The 16,972-nt window shown below is 45.0% G+C and overlaps 1 protein-coding gene across 1 annotated transcript in view; it reads left to right on the forward strand.

Moving 5' to 3' along the window:
* LOC149297951 (sterile alpha motif domain-containing protein 11-like) overlaps window positions 1-16,972 on the forward strand; it is a 74,637-nt gene that overhangs the window by 53,075 nt on the left and 4,590 nt on the right. Inside the window, exons 7-11 of the mRNA XM_089487828.1 lie at window positions 2,801-2,962; window positions 4,881-5,031; window positions 12,636-12,751; window positions 13,035-13,113; window positions 13,780-14,477. Of these exons, the coding sequence (XP_089343954.1) occupies window positions 2,801-2,962; window positions 4,881-5,031; window positions 12,636-12,751; window positions 13,035-13,113; window positions 13,780-14,477 (1,206 nt within the window). The remainder of the gene's footprint in view (window positions 1-2,800; window positions 2,963-4,880; window positions 5,032-12,635; window positions 12,752-13,034; window positions 13,114-13,779; window positions 14,478-16,972) is intronic.

Genomic DNA, 16,972 nt, shown 5'->3' on the forward strand with positions numbered 1-16,972 from the left:
AGCAATAATTAGTGTTTTTAATTTTTGGAGTCTCGCTAGATTCCTTCCTTTGTTTTGAGGTCTCCTTGAATCTTTCTCGTTATAAGATTGCATGGTCACGAACGAAGCAATGGCCGGCCTCAGAAGCTTGAAATTAACCCCTGCCCTGCCAGCAGCAATACTTTCTCACAGTTGAAATCCTTTACCTGCATAAAATAATGCAATATAAAGAGACTGCTCATTTTAACTTGGCTACCCATGAGTTGTTTGTTGTGCGTGAAGCGGTCACTGGCAGGAAAGCACTCCCATTTAAATAAGTGGGAGCACTTTTTGAGCATGCGTATGGGGGTCTAAATAAGTATATTGTGTGTGTGTGTAACACAAATGTGAACACATTGCCTGCATGGAAAATAGCGGGGGGACGGGCAAATACATAAAGAACCCCCCCATGCATTTGCAAAAGCCACACATCCCCCAAACCATTTACACAATGATATATTGTAACAAACTGTGTATCGCTTCAAATAGGTTTGTTGTCACTTGCACATTGAAGTGTTTTAGCAATATTGGGATACAGAATTTATATCACAATTGTTACACAATAGACAATTGGTTCTACCATTGCCTTTGCTGCTTGGAATAATTTGAACAGGTTGTTAATGGTTTATGGTGGTTGCAGGCACCATGTTTCCTGTTAGCACCAAAATGATTGTGGAAGAGAGGAGGGTTTGAAACTGTATCTGCTAGGCCTTTCCAGCAGTTAATGAGTTAACCCAGCTCAGACAAGAAGATATTTCCTATTACGCTCAGGTCTCCCGCACTCTGTAAGATATCACTTGAGGGGAAGCTTGGCTGTCTATCCGTTCAGCGACCCACTCAACCTTTCAAGCTGCCGGGAAGACGGTTCAGGAACCGCTAATTGGCTGGCTATGAAAGCTGCAACTTCTGCCTCGGCCACCAGATAATTGTTCTCATTGCGAGTCGGAATGGGAAGACAGACAGACAGACAGATGCCGCTGTCTGGTCTGTACATCGGCTCTCTGGTGCCTGCAGGAGATTTGGCCGGATCAATGTCCAGTCCTTGGCCATATTAGCTGGTAATGACCAGAGCAGACACAGGAAAGCCGCAGCGAGCATGGTATTAGCGAGCGCTGAATCCACATAAAGCTCCAGATCGGTTTTGTCTGGACGTCCAGCTAATTAATGACCCCCGTATTCTGATAAAGGAATACGAGAAGACTGTTCTCTTTAGCCTGCTGGCCTCTATGTCTGTGTCAGCAGGTAGAATCTTAAGCTGTCCAGTTTTATTTTTTAATCCTTTTACCTAAAGATGTATTCCACTTATTGTCTGCATGCATAAAGATACTAACACTAATAGAAAGTTCCTGGGTTTTAAAACCTTGCATGAAAGATATTGGCCATACGGACCATAAAGCCAGTTTTAAATCTGCATCCTAAATCAATCAGATTGAGGCAAGTAATTGACCGGTATATGGTGAATGCTCGAGATCCTGTCAGAGACATTCAAAGGATCTATCTTGCTAGGTTAAAAAAAAATTCCACAAATGAACTGCATGCAACGGCTGATGGTAGCCATTTTTATCTTTCTTTCCCCTCCCCTTTTAGAAGATCCGTTGTAATTAAGGGCGCTCACTTTTTTTGTGGCAGTTAACAAGAATAGCTAGAGGCTACACCCCGGTTCGAGCTACAGATAATTATTCTTTCACTCGTAGGAAAAGTCAAAGTGGCAACTCTGCACCCATTGGCTTAAAACAAGCCGTCGTCACGTTTTCTACCAATAATCCTGCTTCTGAATGTTTTATATGTTGCATAAAGCAATTTTAATGTAAGCGGTTTCATCATTAGTATTCTTTTTTTTATATATATTTTCTTGCTCTCGAGTCCCTTTAAATTTCACAGTCCCAGCTGTATAAATGTCACGTTATTCCCAAGGCTCGCAATGTCTCTTTACAGAAAGGTCAGCGCGTACCTCTCTGTGCAGGTGACAGGACTATAAATAGCCAGGCGACGGCGTGTCTGTGATTAACGTGAAGCTGCCGGTGCCGCTGGTCCTATAGGTATGGGGATCTTATACGTGCGCCCAACGTGCTTCGTGATTTTAACATTAACAATCGTGACTATACCTATTGCGGGTTGGCACCCCACCAGCACTCAAATGGTTAATTGGACCCCCGCCCACTTTTTTGAATGACATGGCTTTGTATGTATAGAATTCCCCAATTCACAAGCGTGCCTGAAACATGTTCCTACAGTGCGGGGCCTCGGTTCGTGTGCATGGTGGAAGGTGATGTGGGATTAGGTTATCGCTTCCCTTCTGTAAAATGCAGGAGTATGTTTGTCAAAGAAAATAATCCCCATTACCAACACTACTTTGATAACATGTCACAGGGGCTTCTTGGTGCATAGACCTTTGCGGCTTCAACGTGTCCTTTCATCTTCCATAATCCTGCCCTTCTAGGGGCTTGTGAAGTGGTAATTATGGTTTTGAGGACAATAAAACCCACAGGATCGGATATCTTTTCCTTCCACTGTGTGTAAGGGTTTAACCAAGACTAAAACAAGAGATTTGTTGCTTTGTACCCCTTAGTACTGTGTTAAGCACCCTCTGGCACTCAAAGGATTAATAAAGTTCTAGGGCTAATATGTCCGTTTTTGGTGAAAATCTAAACGATATCGCTTATCTCAACCCTGGGATGATTTGATAAATAAACCGTATATATAACACCCCATGTGTGCTGACTTTGATGTATGTGTAGTGTGTTGGGTGAATGAAGATTGAATTGTTCTCTTGTTCATGCAGAAAACTCCCACACGCCTCTGCTGGAGGAGCCGGTGGCCCAGATGACCCCCGAGGAGCACTACAGGCGCATGATGTCGGCCCTTAACGAGCATGGCAGCTTCGAGGAGCAGCAGCAACGCCTCTACCAGCTGGCAAATTCAATGGCAGTGCCAACACACAGCGGTAAGACCAAGTAATGGACATGCCTCGGGCAAGTGGTGCCATTCTGCTCTAAAATACCCCACATATGTTTTCCATCTTCAAAGAAAATCTGCTGGGAGCCAAATAATTAGAAATAAAGAAGGCTTGGGCAGTGTTTTGAAAAGTGCATTTTTTAGGCGATGAGCCCTAGACAGGATAGGCCTTATGCCTATACATTTCTCAATGACTTAGGTCCTATGTAAACCTAACAGAACGTGAAAGATTACTGCGTTACCATAAAGGAAGCCATTCGGGAAAAAACATAAAGATTTTACATCTGTGAATACATCCTATAGATGCCACATTTCTCCTGAATCCAGTGAGATTCCTCTTTAGAATGAGAGCGAAATTCTCAACGTGAGGACCACATTCCTTACGGAGACGTGCAGGGCCTCCGGGAAACTTTCCAACAGTGCTCCAATGTATTGCACAACCCCCTGGCAATTACAGTGTTAAACTATTAAAAAAATGTTCCTTCAGAATAATTCTTAGCAGATTTCCCTCCCTGACCGTGCCAAATCCCTGGTATGGTTCAAGCACAGCTCAGTATCAGCAATGCAGAAACCATAATCCGAAGGGACATCCTGCGGACCCCGAGCCTGGTGGGCAGCCGGTAGATAGTATCAGCGGGAGTCCCGCCGGCTGTTTCCGCTGGGCTAACGAAGATTTTCATCCTTAGGACTTTGATTTATTAAAATCATTACTCTCAGCGGTGAGGGAGAGCCAAGGAGCGGACCTCATTTATTAAAACGTACCCGTCTGGGGAGGGATGCATCTCCAATAAGTAGCAGATTCCGAGATGCCATCTTAGAAAAGCTCACGCTAACGCCACAATAACTGATCATTCACTGTTATTCACCCCGGGAAAAGGGCTAAGTAACCAAATAAGGTTTTTTATCACCAAGTTGTGGAAATACTTTTTCAGGCATTAAGATATCTCACTAAGGTGATGATAATAGAAAGAAGATATTTTCTTATCTTTAGGTAAATAGAACCCCAGATAATTCTTTCTCCACTGAGAAGGGATCCATTTCTACATCTATTAATGTATATTTGTGATGAGGGCATTAGATGTGATAGGATTGGTTAAGGTAACTAATGCGGTGACAATGTATTTCTGTTTAACACAGTGTTATATTGTATATTGTGGCTACTGGGTCACTTACTGGGGCCAATCTATGCCACAAGAAAAGATGTTTCTCAGGAGGACTGTGCGGAAATATTAAACATTTCACAGTTTAAGGACCCATGAGACAGACCTGCATTTTGACCCCCTAAAAACCATTGACTCTCAATGACATCTTACAAGTCTGGTCCGTTTGACTTTGGGGGTATAAACAACCCGCACCCTTATCAGCAGAATCGCTTACTGATGCCAAGAAATCATGCCATGTGTACTCGGACAGCAGTTTAGCCTCGTGCCCTGCCAAGCGCTTCCCCTCTCTCTATGGTCCTTATAGTAACCTATTTTATACTTTGGAGCATATAAATCAAGACCGTTTCTCTGCCCTCTCACCCCCCACTATGGGGTGACTGAGTAATACGTTGCTTGCGTTTATAGAAAACACAGTTCGTCAGTAACTATGGCAGCGAACATGTGGTTTTCATTGTGTAGAACTGGGAGAGAAATAGACAGGGGGGAAAAGTAGAGAGAAGGGAAAGGACGCAGCTAAAAGGAGCACAAACATAAAAGAAGGGCAGAGATGGAGCGAGGCAGCGAGAAGGAGCGGGATGAGCAGAGTGAGCAGTCAGGTAAACATAATAAGGGTACGTCGGTGACGGAGCTGCAACGTGGGGAGGGGCTGCAGATCTGCGGTGTTATGCCGGATGCTCATCTGAGTGCCGCTGCCTACCTGACTCCCTCCCAGTCTTTGACAGGTTTTTCCTCTCTTCCCTGCAGATCTGCTCCGAGCCCGACAAGAAGTGGCAGCTGCCGTGGTGCGAAATCCAGGAGCTATGGAAGCTCATATTCCCTCATCCAGTAACTCCTCGAGTCAGCGGAGGAAGCAGGGCCTGCCGCAGCACCGAGACACATCCCACTTCACAGACAGGTAACACAACCAGAAAATATACATACTGTGCTGAGAGGCCACCATTGGCCAAATGGTCCTTCTAGGTGAGTAAACCCCCAGGCATTGTGTCCTGTATCACAGTCCTTTAGGATAAGGACCTCTGAAGTTTATCCAGCTTTGAGAAGTTGATTCACAGATAAAGAAAGTGTAGAACAACTTGACCTTAGTATTCTTTTTACCCCTTTGTACAATAAAGCCCTCAGTAATTCCAGAACAGTAAATATTACTTTATAGTTTGGCTTCCTTACTTTGAATGTCCTTTATATTGATTTCAGGATATGTGTAGACTTCTTCATATTACTTAATATTATATATATTTTTACCCATTCATGGCTTAATACAGCCCACGTTATGAATGTCAATTAACTTTCCAAAAACTTTTTTCCAAGATACCTCCCAGGACGGTATTAAAGCTGATCTAAACGTATCAGACTAAGGGGATCATATATGAAGTGTTGCTTCTTGTGCAAAGTGGTAAAAATCTGTTGTATCAACTTATCAAGTGTTTAAAATAAGGAGGTTTACCCGCTAAGCTCTGCTGGGGTAGGCACCCACGCGTCCCGGTGTCTTGCTACGCCATTTATCTAGCTTTATGAACCTTTTTCATGGCAAATTCAAGAGGTGATAAGATTAGGCTCCCTCTCTCCCTGGTACTAGATTAGGAATAAAATCTATACGGCCCCCAGTGCCCTGCAGTGAGTTGTACGCGGCCCCCGGCACCCTGCAGTGAGTTGTACGCGGCCCCCGGGGCCCTGCAGTGAGTTGTACGCGACCCCTGGTGCCCTGCAGTGAGTTGTACGCGGCCCCCGGCGCCCTGCAGTGAGTTGTACGCGGCCCCCGGCGCCCTGCAGTGAGTTGTACGCGGCCCCCGGCGCCCTGCAGTGAGTTGTACGCGGCCCCCAGTGCCCTGCAGTGAGTTGTTCGCGGCCCCCGGCGCCCTGCAGTAAGTTGTACGTGGCCCTCCACACCCTGCAGTGAGTTGTACGCGGCCCCCAGCGCCCTGCAGTGTGTAAGTTGTACACAGCCCCCAGTGCCCTGCAGTAACCTGTTCAAAAACACAGATTTAAAAGTAAGAAATCAATACTTATTGGTAGACTTTTGTGTGGGGAAAAAAAACTTCATACTGAAAAATCCGGCATCCTACTCAATTGTGAAGTGATGACCCTGCTTTATAAATGGTGCTTGAGTTCACCCTCCCCGGTAGGAGCGCATTAAGCGTGACAGTGTTGTGGGAACAGAGGCGAGCGAAGGGGCTTGCACTTTGGCTAACCCTCCCCATCGTGGGGAACGCTGCAGACACAGGACACGCCAGGGCTGCGAGGATCGCGTGGTTCCTGTCCAGCATAACTCCAGGAAAACCTCCCAACCTCTGTGTGGCCTGGACCTCTTCCAGGGAAGTCGGGGAAGAAGATGAAGAAAGCATGTTAGGGTGGGGAAAGAGCCAGAGAGAAAAGTGTGTCTGCCGAGTAAATTCTGGCTTGGGACTATACTTTCCATCTGGAAGGGAGATGGTCCTTTTCTGTATGCTGGATTTTGGGAGGAAAGCGGGGGAATGTGGTGGTTGTTTATCACTCGATAAAAAAAGTTCTTTTTCTGGGCAGGTCCAGATCTTCTGCCGTTGATTCTGGCAGCAGAGCACTAAATAACGGTTGATTCCAGTAAGAGGGAGGGAATGACCCAAGGCTTTCTATAAGATCAATGTTTGGCAAACAAAAAGTGTGGTTGTTTTTCTTCTGTCTGGCTTGACAGTGTGGAATTATCTGGCTGCCGGAGGGCTAATTGCCAGACTTAAAAAAATAATAATAAAGAAAGATCTAAACAAGCCTTTAAACTCTGTTGACTCTCTCTTCCTCGGAATCCACCAGTATCCTGTTCTCCTTGTCACAGAGGTCATTGAAACAGTCCAGATCCAGTGTGTTTGTTTTTTATTGTATCTAAAAGGATTCCGCACCTCCTTTCTAGTTTAAGCATTAAGGAGTCGGATGGAACTTTCCCGAGTCTTAGACATTTGGTCGTAACGTTAATGTGTTTTTATATCATATCATTTTTGTCATGTTGTCATGTTGTCGGCATTTGGCCAGACTGAATAACCTCAGTAAAAGGGTCTGTTTAGGAATCAACCCCGATTTAAATGCTTTGTGACCTTGCGTCTCTACCCCCCCCCCCCCAAACACACACACACTAGAGAACCTTTTGGCAGCAATATGAAAATGCCGGAAGACTGATTGGGATCTTTAAATTTATGTATCATTCCAGTCAACAGATCTAGTTTTCCGGGGCCTCACAAATCTCATTAAAATTTATACTTCAGGCTTTTTTAGGAGCCAATGAATTAGCAATTGATACAGGTGTTCCTAGATACGGTACCATTTCTTTTTTCTTTTGGCATCATCGAGCTGACGTTTCACATTATTCTGATATTTTGCGTTTCAGTGGTGCTCTAAAAAGAGCCGTTTTGTCTAAATTAGCCAATAGATGCTAAAATGTTGTTTTGAGTTTGAGTCTGCCTGAGCGATAGAACATTGTGGGTTAGAAGGGACAAATCGTGACTCTGAAGTTACACGCTGTGTCTCCCAAGTAACGTTCTGCAGATGATTTCATTGCCGATCAGAACATTTCATTGATAGCTCGCGCTATGTGCTTGCAGACTGTGATCTGTGATCTTTACCCCATAAGAGTTAACAGTAGATCGTGGAATTGGCTGGCCTGGAGCACATAACTGGAGCCGTGAAACCAAACTCCCTCTTTTTGTTCTACGCCGGTTCCCTCCCTCGGGCCGGGTGCGTCAGCGGAAGGTAGATTTATGGAAACCGGAGCGAGGCAGCCTCTAAGGGAGAGGAGCGCAGGGAGGACAAGGCTTGGCATGGGGTTAGGATTCCATCCCGGCTTCCTGTGGGGGAACTCCAGGGGAGGGAGAATGACTGAGTATCTTCACAGCTCTGAAATCCATCCATTCCAAAGCCAAATGAATGCTGGGATTTGTTATCACCTGGCACGGTGCCTTCCATCCTAGCAGCGGCTGCTCGCGCTGGAACAGGAAATTACCGCCACGATAAACCGAGGAATAATTGCCAGTCCCAGAGCTCAATCAGAGCACCCCCTTTATATCCGCTCCTCTTCTTATTTATAAAGAGGGTTTTGTTTAAAGGCATAGGCGCCAAATGAATAGCCGACCCTCATCGCGGCAATGGCAGCCGTGCGTATTATTTTTACCGTAGTTTCTGCGTATATAAAGGGCCTGGAATTAGGATTTATTGTGTCCCGGGAAACATTTACACAAAATGTATTATTTTAACCTTTTCCAGCTGGTTTCCAGAATAGGGGATATGTTCTTGCTTTCCTTGTTTTTTAGGGGGTTGGGTTCACAGTTTGTTGCCCATTGGGGTTAGCGTGAAGATTGAGGTTACGCCGGGTATACATCTACATGCGCAGACGTAACTGTAGCCCGCTTGCAGACGAGGCCGGGTTAAATGAACGGTAGCGCGTTTTAACTGTGTAATGGGTAGCCCCGTAATAACTTTAACTATTGATTATTTGAAGGCCATTAGCGCTTATTGTTAAAGAAAAATCGATTCTTTTAAAGCCTCGTGAGCCGTTTGTCTCCTGTTAAAGGACATATCAAATTTAGCAGCGTGCAGCTCAAATCCCTTAATGCCCTGGATGGCTGGAGGAGCCGTGCTCCGAGGAGCGGAAAGTGAAGACGCAGACATCGGATCCAGCGGCTGGGAGCCGGCGAAGCAAGATATTGCATTAGCCACCACAGAGCTAGAATCCAAATCCTTTAGTCCCTTGTGTTCCTTGGCTCCACCAAGAAGTGTATTCCGCACAAGCAGAGCTTTTTAACCCTTTATGTGCATGCCAGTCTGTAGAACAGAATATGCTGATGTCCCCTTCTGCTGTCAGGTACCAGGCAGGTACGCAGGTGCGGCCGTTGCCTTTTGAGACACAATGGATAGGTCACACTGTGTATATCTTTTGCTGATTGTTTGATGGAACTTAACACACCAACATGGTGGTCAGCGTGAGATGTGTTAAGTTGTACAAGCTTGTGTCTGCGTGCCAAAGATCCAATGGGGATCTGCGTGCGAAGAGATACGAGCAACGCATAAATACTCCGTCGCATGGTACTGCGTATGGTAACCCCTGAGACGTGTATATTATTTTTATTAATATAATGATGTAGAATAAAGAACTATGATCAGTATTTCGTGTGATGTGAATAGTCCGTAAGAGCGTCTTGTTATGTCCGGTAGTTTTTAATTCGCATGCCCCGCGGTTCTGTTGCGTGATACACGCGTTGACATTTCTCTGCTCCTCCGCACTTATATTTGCGGTTAGAGATTTCAGACGGCTTCTCGTCGATGACGTGAAAAGGCTGTAGGGGTCCTCCTTGTTTCAATTATGGAAATTACAGGGAGGCGTACAGAACCACGTCTTATAATTGCATCATGCTGACCGCCGCATTCTAACTTTATTGGTCCTCTGCAGAGGTCCGGTGGGAACAGTCTCTATGGCAACCGTGCATTGCAGTCTGCCAGGACAGGGTTAACCAAGCCTAGTAAAACCTTGTAATGTGTTTGGCTGTAAGCCTTTGAGGCCGCACGTGTTTGATTGTCCATGAGGGACCAGTTCATCGGAGTATGGAAGCCAGAGGGCTTATATAGTTCTAATACACAGTACCCCTTCCTATGGCTGTATAGTGCCAATACGCAGTACCCCTTCCTATGGCTGTATAGTGCCAATACGCAGTACCCCTTCCTATGGCTGTATAGTGCCAATACGCAGTACCCCTTCCTATGGCTGTATAGTGCCAATACGCAGTACCCCTTCCTATGGCTGTATAGTTCTAATACACAGTACCCCTTCCTATGGCTAGAATCTAAGGCTGGCCCTCAGCTCTTAACTGCCTGTATAGGGATCTGTGTGTGGGGGGGTATTATTGCATATTATTGGAAATAATAACGCCTTAGTATCAGGATAGCTTATCTTACAGAATAATGAGCGATGAATACAAAGTTATATGAAAAGACTAAACTTCCCGACTAAAGGAAAACAATCTGACGGGAGATCCGCAATTAAATCACACCAGAAATGCGGGATTTATTGTGGGAACATTGTGTCTGCCAGACATTTTTTTTTTTTTTTTGCTTGTGTTTGAAGTCCATGCGTAAACACGTTATAGTTGGTGACCAAATACTGTATCCGTGTTTGCGTTTAGCTGATTGTATATGGGAGAAGCTGCAAAATGGTTAATCTCTGCCTGATTTCCCACATAGCATCCTATGTCTGGCAGCCTCGTCTCCCCATGATTACAGCTAATTACATCGACCGGACACCTCCTCGCCCCCGCCATGCAGCTTTAATTGACCGTTATTCATCTGCAGGCTGTCCGGGTGGCAGAGCACTTGGCAGCCCAGCGACAGAGGCCTCGGCTAATTGTCGGGCCTGGGGGATTAGGCCAGGTGATTACACACTTCACGGTGTAATTACATAAGCATCGCTTGGCTGCTGCCCCGGCTCCGAGCCGAAGGTCACTTTCTGCGTTACCTGAGATTAATTGGAGCTGCCAGACGAGTGCGAGGAACTGGCGGAGCGCTGATACGATTAGCAGGACGTTTCAGCTGCGAGGAATCGATGGCCGCTCTTCTCAGACACCACGAGCTGGGCAATTAGTTTAGTGCTGTGTGAGGGTAGAGAGATAGAGATGGAGGAGGGAGAGAGGCGATACGCGGGGGATGTAGATATAAAGGAGACGGATTATAGCAGCTGCGCCTTATGCTGAAGACTGAGGAGAGAAAAACATAGCAGAGAGGCTCTGGGTGCCGGTTTCTAGGTAGAGTTTGTTTCTAAAGATGAGAGAAATCGTACAGATACGGCGTTATTTTGTCCGCTGAATGATTTTTCATATTTTCCTTGTATTCTCTATAGTATAAGCCTTGATGAAACAACGTTTCCAAAATGCTGCGTCTAGAGTATTTTCAATGCCTCTGGGGAATTAGACCTAACGTTTCCTTTTAAAGCGATTGATACGTCTCACATTCCAAACTACCTTATGTCGTTTTTTTGGAGATTCTTGTCTGTACCCATATTGCTGGCAATCCAAAGATGGCGCCCAGCATGCGGAGGGGATCACAGAGGCCCCAACAGACACAGAATAATTTCCGAACGTTCCATTGGAATCCGCGTTTTCAGAAGTTTGCCTCCGACCCTGAACAACGGGGGTTCCCAGGGCTGCCCCAGCATTCAGGCCATTAGAAGACGCCATATAGATACATGGCAAACATTTGACTGCAACCCAAACAGTGGTTAGAGAGAATGAAATGAACTGTTAAGCAGATTGTGGATACCTTATTTCTGATCAATGGATTAGGACTAGAAAAAAAAAATCATGACCTGTGTGTCATAGAACCGAAAGCAATAAGGCTTGGGAGGATGTTCAGAGCGTAACCTCATTCATTCGGATGGCTGGAAGTTTGGATAATTGCAATATTTGAGGCTTTTTACGATCCAGTTTATTTCCACTGATGTTTTCAGGAAGGAGGAGATAATAGAACACAGTGTAATAAATCAAGAGAGGTGAAATTTTTCATTTGGTTCCATCCTACATTAGAGAGGTTAATGTTAATGAAGGCAGGGCGGTAAGAGACTCATCCATCTTTAGCATCGTAGAGCCATTAATGTTTTATTGCCTTATTACTTTGCTAGTGTGGTTGCGTTGCCTTGCCACGGCATCTCAGTCCAGTTGCTGTGTGAGTTATGGGAGTGGTACCCAGACGTTGGAATTAGCAGCTCAGCTGTGGGAAATGTTTGGCTATCGAGGTATTACTAATGTATGAGGAATTCACAGGCCTCATCAGTCTCTGTTGTCACCGGAATGCTAATGAATTATGGAACTTCTTTATCGCACTCGACAGGGGCTGGGCGATGTCCTCGTGTCACAGAACTCCGGGTTATTGGGGGTTCTGGGTGAACACAAACTATTATTTCAAAAGCATAACTATATAGTCCTGTTGGAAATAAGACCACTCACTGGTTTTTGAGGCCTCGGTTTATTGGATAAACTTCTTGTACAGGTTCGGGGACTTGGCTTTAACTGCTCGGTCATAGTGATAAATTATACTAAAAAAGCACAACCGTTGGAAGGTAGATGCAAGTCACGTCCATTGAGATAGCAGCTATAACTATTTTCCACTTAAAATGTTTCTTTTATACCAGAGTCATGATTCCTCAACAATATCAAATGTAATGAGTCACAGGTAGTCACAAACTGTCAGGTGTTTTTCTACAAGTCTCATCATCCTGTGAAATAATGTGTCTGGAAGAGGCTTACTGTAGACAAAAGTAGAGTGCCAAGATCAACTTTAGATTATCGCATCGAGTCTTAAGGGATCTGAAATGATTGCAAACAGCTTACTGAATGTCCTCCATCATTTGGACACCTCACTTGCTAAAGCAGATCATGGATTATGGAATCTTGCACTATAGAAGGGCTAAGCAATAACATTTAGTATATTTCCTACGGAATGTATGTAGAAATAGCTGATGGTGATTTTGTCTAATATACTTCAACCTTTCTCTTGTAGGGAGATGTCTCATCCACCACCACTGTTGTCACCTCAGAATGCACCTCACATCGCTTTGGGACCACATCTAAGGCCACCTTTCCTTGGGATGCCATCCGCTTTGTGTCAGAATCCAGGTATGTATATCTCCCACACCTTTTGGAAGATGCTTAATCAGGGGTTACCCCAAAAATGTGGTTTTGTTCTTCTAAAAAAATGGCGGTGATAGACCCAAGCTTGAATAATGATGGAAATCATTGGCAACTGCCAGAGCAATGAATGTTAGATGTCCAAGAAAATTAAATACAAAATCCATAAAATATGCTGCATATGGTAACATTAATATCATGACTCCTTGCATTGGAATTGGCAGATTAGATTATTAGCAGAATGTGTGAGTTCCACGTCTTCTTTTTGCAGGTTACGGGTTCCTGCAGCCAGCACAAGCAGAAATATTCGCACGACAGCAGGAAATGCTCAGAAAACAAAACCTGGCCAGGTATCTCTCTCACCCCTTTACCTCCACTCTGCCCCCCCTTCAGATTGTATGTACATATATATGCATGCCATATACATGTATGTATATACATATAATATGTACACATACACACATGTATCCAGTTTCCATAACTTGGCATCTCATAAAAAAGTTTTCATTATGTGTTTACAATTTTATTATCTATTTTTTTACATACCTAGAAACGTAGAATTTAACAGCAGATCAGACGCATTTGGCCCATCTAGTCTGCCCATTTTTCCTGATCTAGAGGCTCAGACCTTAATCGGTCCTTGACCTCGTCTTACATTCAGAAGCCGTATGTCTATCCCATGCATGTTTAAAATCCCTCACTGTATTACCCTCTACCGCTTCTCCTGGGTGGCTGCCAAGTATGAATAACCTTTTTTCCTTTCCGTCCTGTGCCCACTCGTTGAGTTATTGCCGGTATTGGTGTTATGTGGGGAAGTGTAATGTGACAGCTGCTTTTAGGATGCCGTGCACTGATTAGCAGTAGTATGTATGTATGTGTGTGTGTGTATATATATTATATTTAGATCTCTATTACTTAACAAGTATTTTGAGAATAGATTTGTTTTGTATTCTTCACATATTTCTGTACCTGTATTATTTTTAGTCCTAAAATTTATATATATATTTTTTATTAAGACTTGAGATGTCGGCAGAAATCATCCGCCAAAAAGAACTGGAGAATTTACACAGGCAACGACTTTTGGCTGGTGACCCTCTAAGCCTTCACCCGGGTTTACCCCCCGATCACCCCGCCCTTCGGAACTTGCATGAGCTCCCGGAGGGTCACCCGTTGCGAGATGAGCTTTCCCGCAGAAATGCCATGCTGGTACTCCGACACAACAACACCCCCCTGCTGTCCCTCAACCACCAAGGGGTCCCCAACGTTCCTCCTCCCAAGGAGTCTAGTAGTGCAAGGAGAGCCAATCGGAAGGCTGCACATCATCGGACAGAATCCCATGGCAACAATGAAACCAAGGAACTGGACCTGCGTATGCGGGAAGGGGTGTCAGAGGGCAACGACGAGGAGATGAAGGATTCAGAAAGTGAGGCAGAGGAAAAGAGCGATAGCCTGAGAGCCGAGCGTGCTGCCTCTTCCTCGTCCCATGAACTACAGGAGGGCAAAGACACTCTTAAAGGAGGGGAGCCTGTAAAGGAGCCAAGCGATGCTCACACCCACCAAAGCCTCCCGTGTGGCCCATCAGAATCCCCTACTCACCTTTTGGGACCAGGAATCGGCAAAGTAGATGGGAAATATTTGCCCTCCGGCACCGTGCCTCCACCACAGCCACTTCCTTTTGGATTTCCCTACGCTGTCAATCCTTACTTCCACACAGGTAGGTGCCGTGTATTTTAAGGTCACTTCTCTATTTGTCACGGAACGTAATATAACCAAAGAAATACATGCATCTGAACATCGTTTGCTTCCAGCCGCTATGAAATGATTTCAGGCTAGAAATCAGGAGTTAAATTAACTGTTGGCATCCAATCTAAAGCAGAGCATTACGCTAAAAGCCACTTCTTTTCTCTAAAACCCCTAACTAGGCGGCGGAGACTGAAGGGTCTCTGGCGGCAGAGATTGAAGGGTCTCTGTCGGCGGCGGAGATTGAAGGGTCTCTGTCGGCGGCGAAGATTGAAGGGTCTCTGTCGGTGGCGGAGATTGAAGGGTCTCTGTCGTCGAGGTGGATTCCTAACTTCACCGTATTCCAAATGTTACAGGGAGTCGTAACCTCACTTAAAATAGATGTAAGAGAGCGAAGGCGCATGCCAGAGGTTTAGTGTTAATTCTGTGCATTTACTAAACCCTCAAAAGGCGAAAGTGTGTGATATTAATCATTTTTTACGGGGTAACCTTAACCCCACAGCTGATTGTGACAGGTTATAGAGTGCTTTGCTTATCCCTGGTAATCAAAGGTTTAATCATTGGCGCTTAGCATTTGTGCAGTGATTGCGTTTTACTGAACTCATCACTGATTGGGTTTAAAGAAACGCATTAGCGGTGATTGACAGGCCGGCTTTGCCTGGTGTGTGGGGACACCCCTTATTTCCATTTCCTCATCTGCCCAGACTCTCGCCGCCGGTAATCGAGTGAGACGGCTGCGCTGGGACTGGATTTAGCAATATTGATTTTGCAATACATTAGGAGAATGGAATTCCTATCACTGTTCCAAAGGCTTCCTGTTAACCCCCCCTCCACAAACCCTCATCAAACCCACCATGCCGGCTCCGCCATCAATCAGCGAGACTACTGAAGAGCCCTAATACTGCAGGAACCCACAAATGATGTTTTTACATACCGTATACTTACAGCTGGAGGTGGAGAGCAACCACTACTCTCCCTATCTCCTTATGCAGACCAAATACATTTAATGGAGGTAGATAGGCGCCCAAAATTAAAGGAGGAAATCAACTAACCAATGTGCAATTTCAGCCAATAGGAAGCCATGTGACTAGCTGCTGACCCATAATAGCCTTGGCTTAATTGGATATAGATGCGTAGAATAATTGAATATAGAGGTGGGCTAAAAATATTCGGTCCTATTTAACAGTAACGTCAGAACGTGTCTGTGTCTGACATTAGGTACTGTTCAGGTTTGAGACACGTAGTCTTCAGACTGTCCTTTACGTCTCTGGATAATATAAGCCTTAGGAAAACCCATAATACATTTTTTTGTGGGCATTTTGTAATAAACCCAAACAGTGCTAAAAACCAGGATACTTTACTTTAGTATTTCTATTGACATAAAGGTATAGAGTTGTACTGTGTTACCCATAGAAAGAGTAAGAGCAAATTTGGCGAAGATGATTGGCTAACTGACGTACAATGGATTGCAAGCTTTTGGGACTATCTAGGTCTCTTCTTCAGGCATATTGATTGGCCATATTCATAGTGGGCTTTGCAGATAAGGAATGATTCATTAGAGTTCCTAATTCTCTTCTCCTATATAGTCAATCATCTGCACCCACGGACCAGGTTCATTTTGATATATAGATATATTTATAATCTTTGGGGGACGGGAAATATGTGGTTCTTTTAGTTAGGAGGGATTGATAATCTGTGTATTGTAATGGAAGTGCGTAGGGAAATACCAGCCCAAAGATTTATTCATTTTGGGCTGAGATCACTTTTGCAGGACACACACTGGAACAATTAGAGCACAGAGTGCCTGGCTGGGCTGTGATGTAATACAGTTTAATTATTACAGAAAATATCCTCTATTAAGAAAAGCTCCTATGGGTACATTATGGCATTCGAGTTTGCATATGGCTCCCGAGATGAGACCAGGGACTGATTAAGGTCTGAGTCTTTACAGCAGGGCAGACTAGATGGGGCCGAATGGGTCTGATCTGCTATGTTCTATGTTTCTGTGTGATTGCGCATGATGCAAACTGGAAGTAGTTTGGTGTCTGCAGCAGAACCTTGCAGCAGCTACATATTGTGTAGGGTCTTTGGGGTCGATGTTTGATGCTGTCCCAGATCATAAACATCTCAATAACCACCTAGTATTTGAAAAAAAAAATCTGCCACGTATGTTGTGAAAGGGTTAAAGGATAGTTGCTGGAGGCCACAGTTAAAACCCAGGTCAGGACAGGCCATGCAGCTGTGCATCCCATCACAAATGACTCCCTTGACCCCCGCTGGGAGCTGTAAAGTGAGAAAGGGGGGGGGGTCATTTATCAGTGCCAATCCTGCCCCCCCCCCCCCCCCGTCTGCCTCTCCTTGTCTATGACCGACCTTGTCTTTCCCTCCAGTGCATGGCTCGCTCCCCCCACCTCCCTTCTCCCCACGCACACCAGGGACAGATCAGGAAGCTAAGATCCTTTCTATTGA

Source organism: Sceloporus occidentalis, unplaced genomic scaffold (genome assembly GCF_023333645.1).
Source record: "Sceloporus occidentalis isolate IW3139 unplaced genomic scaffold, rSceOcc1.0.p SCAF_35, whole genome shotgun sequence".
NCBI classification, from domain to species: domain Eukaryota; kingdom Metazoa; phylum Chordata; class Lepidosauria; order Squamata; family Phrynosomatidae; genus Sceloporus; species Sceloporus occidentalis.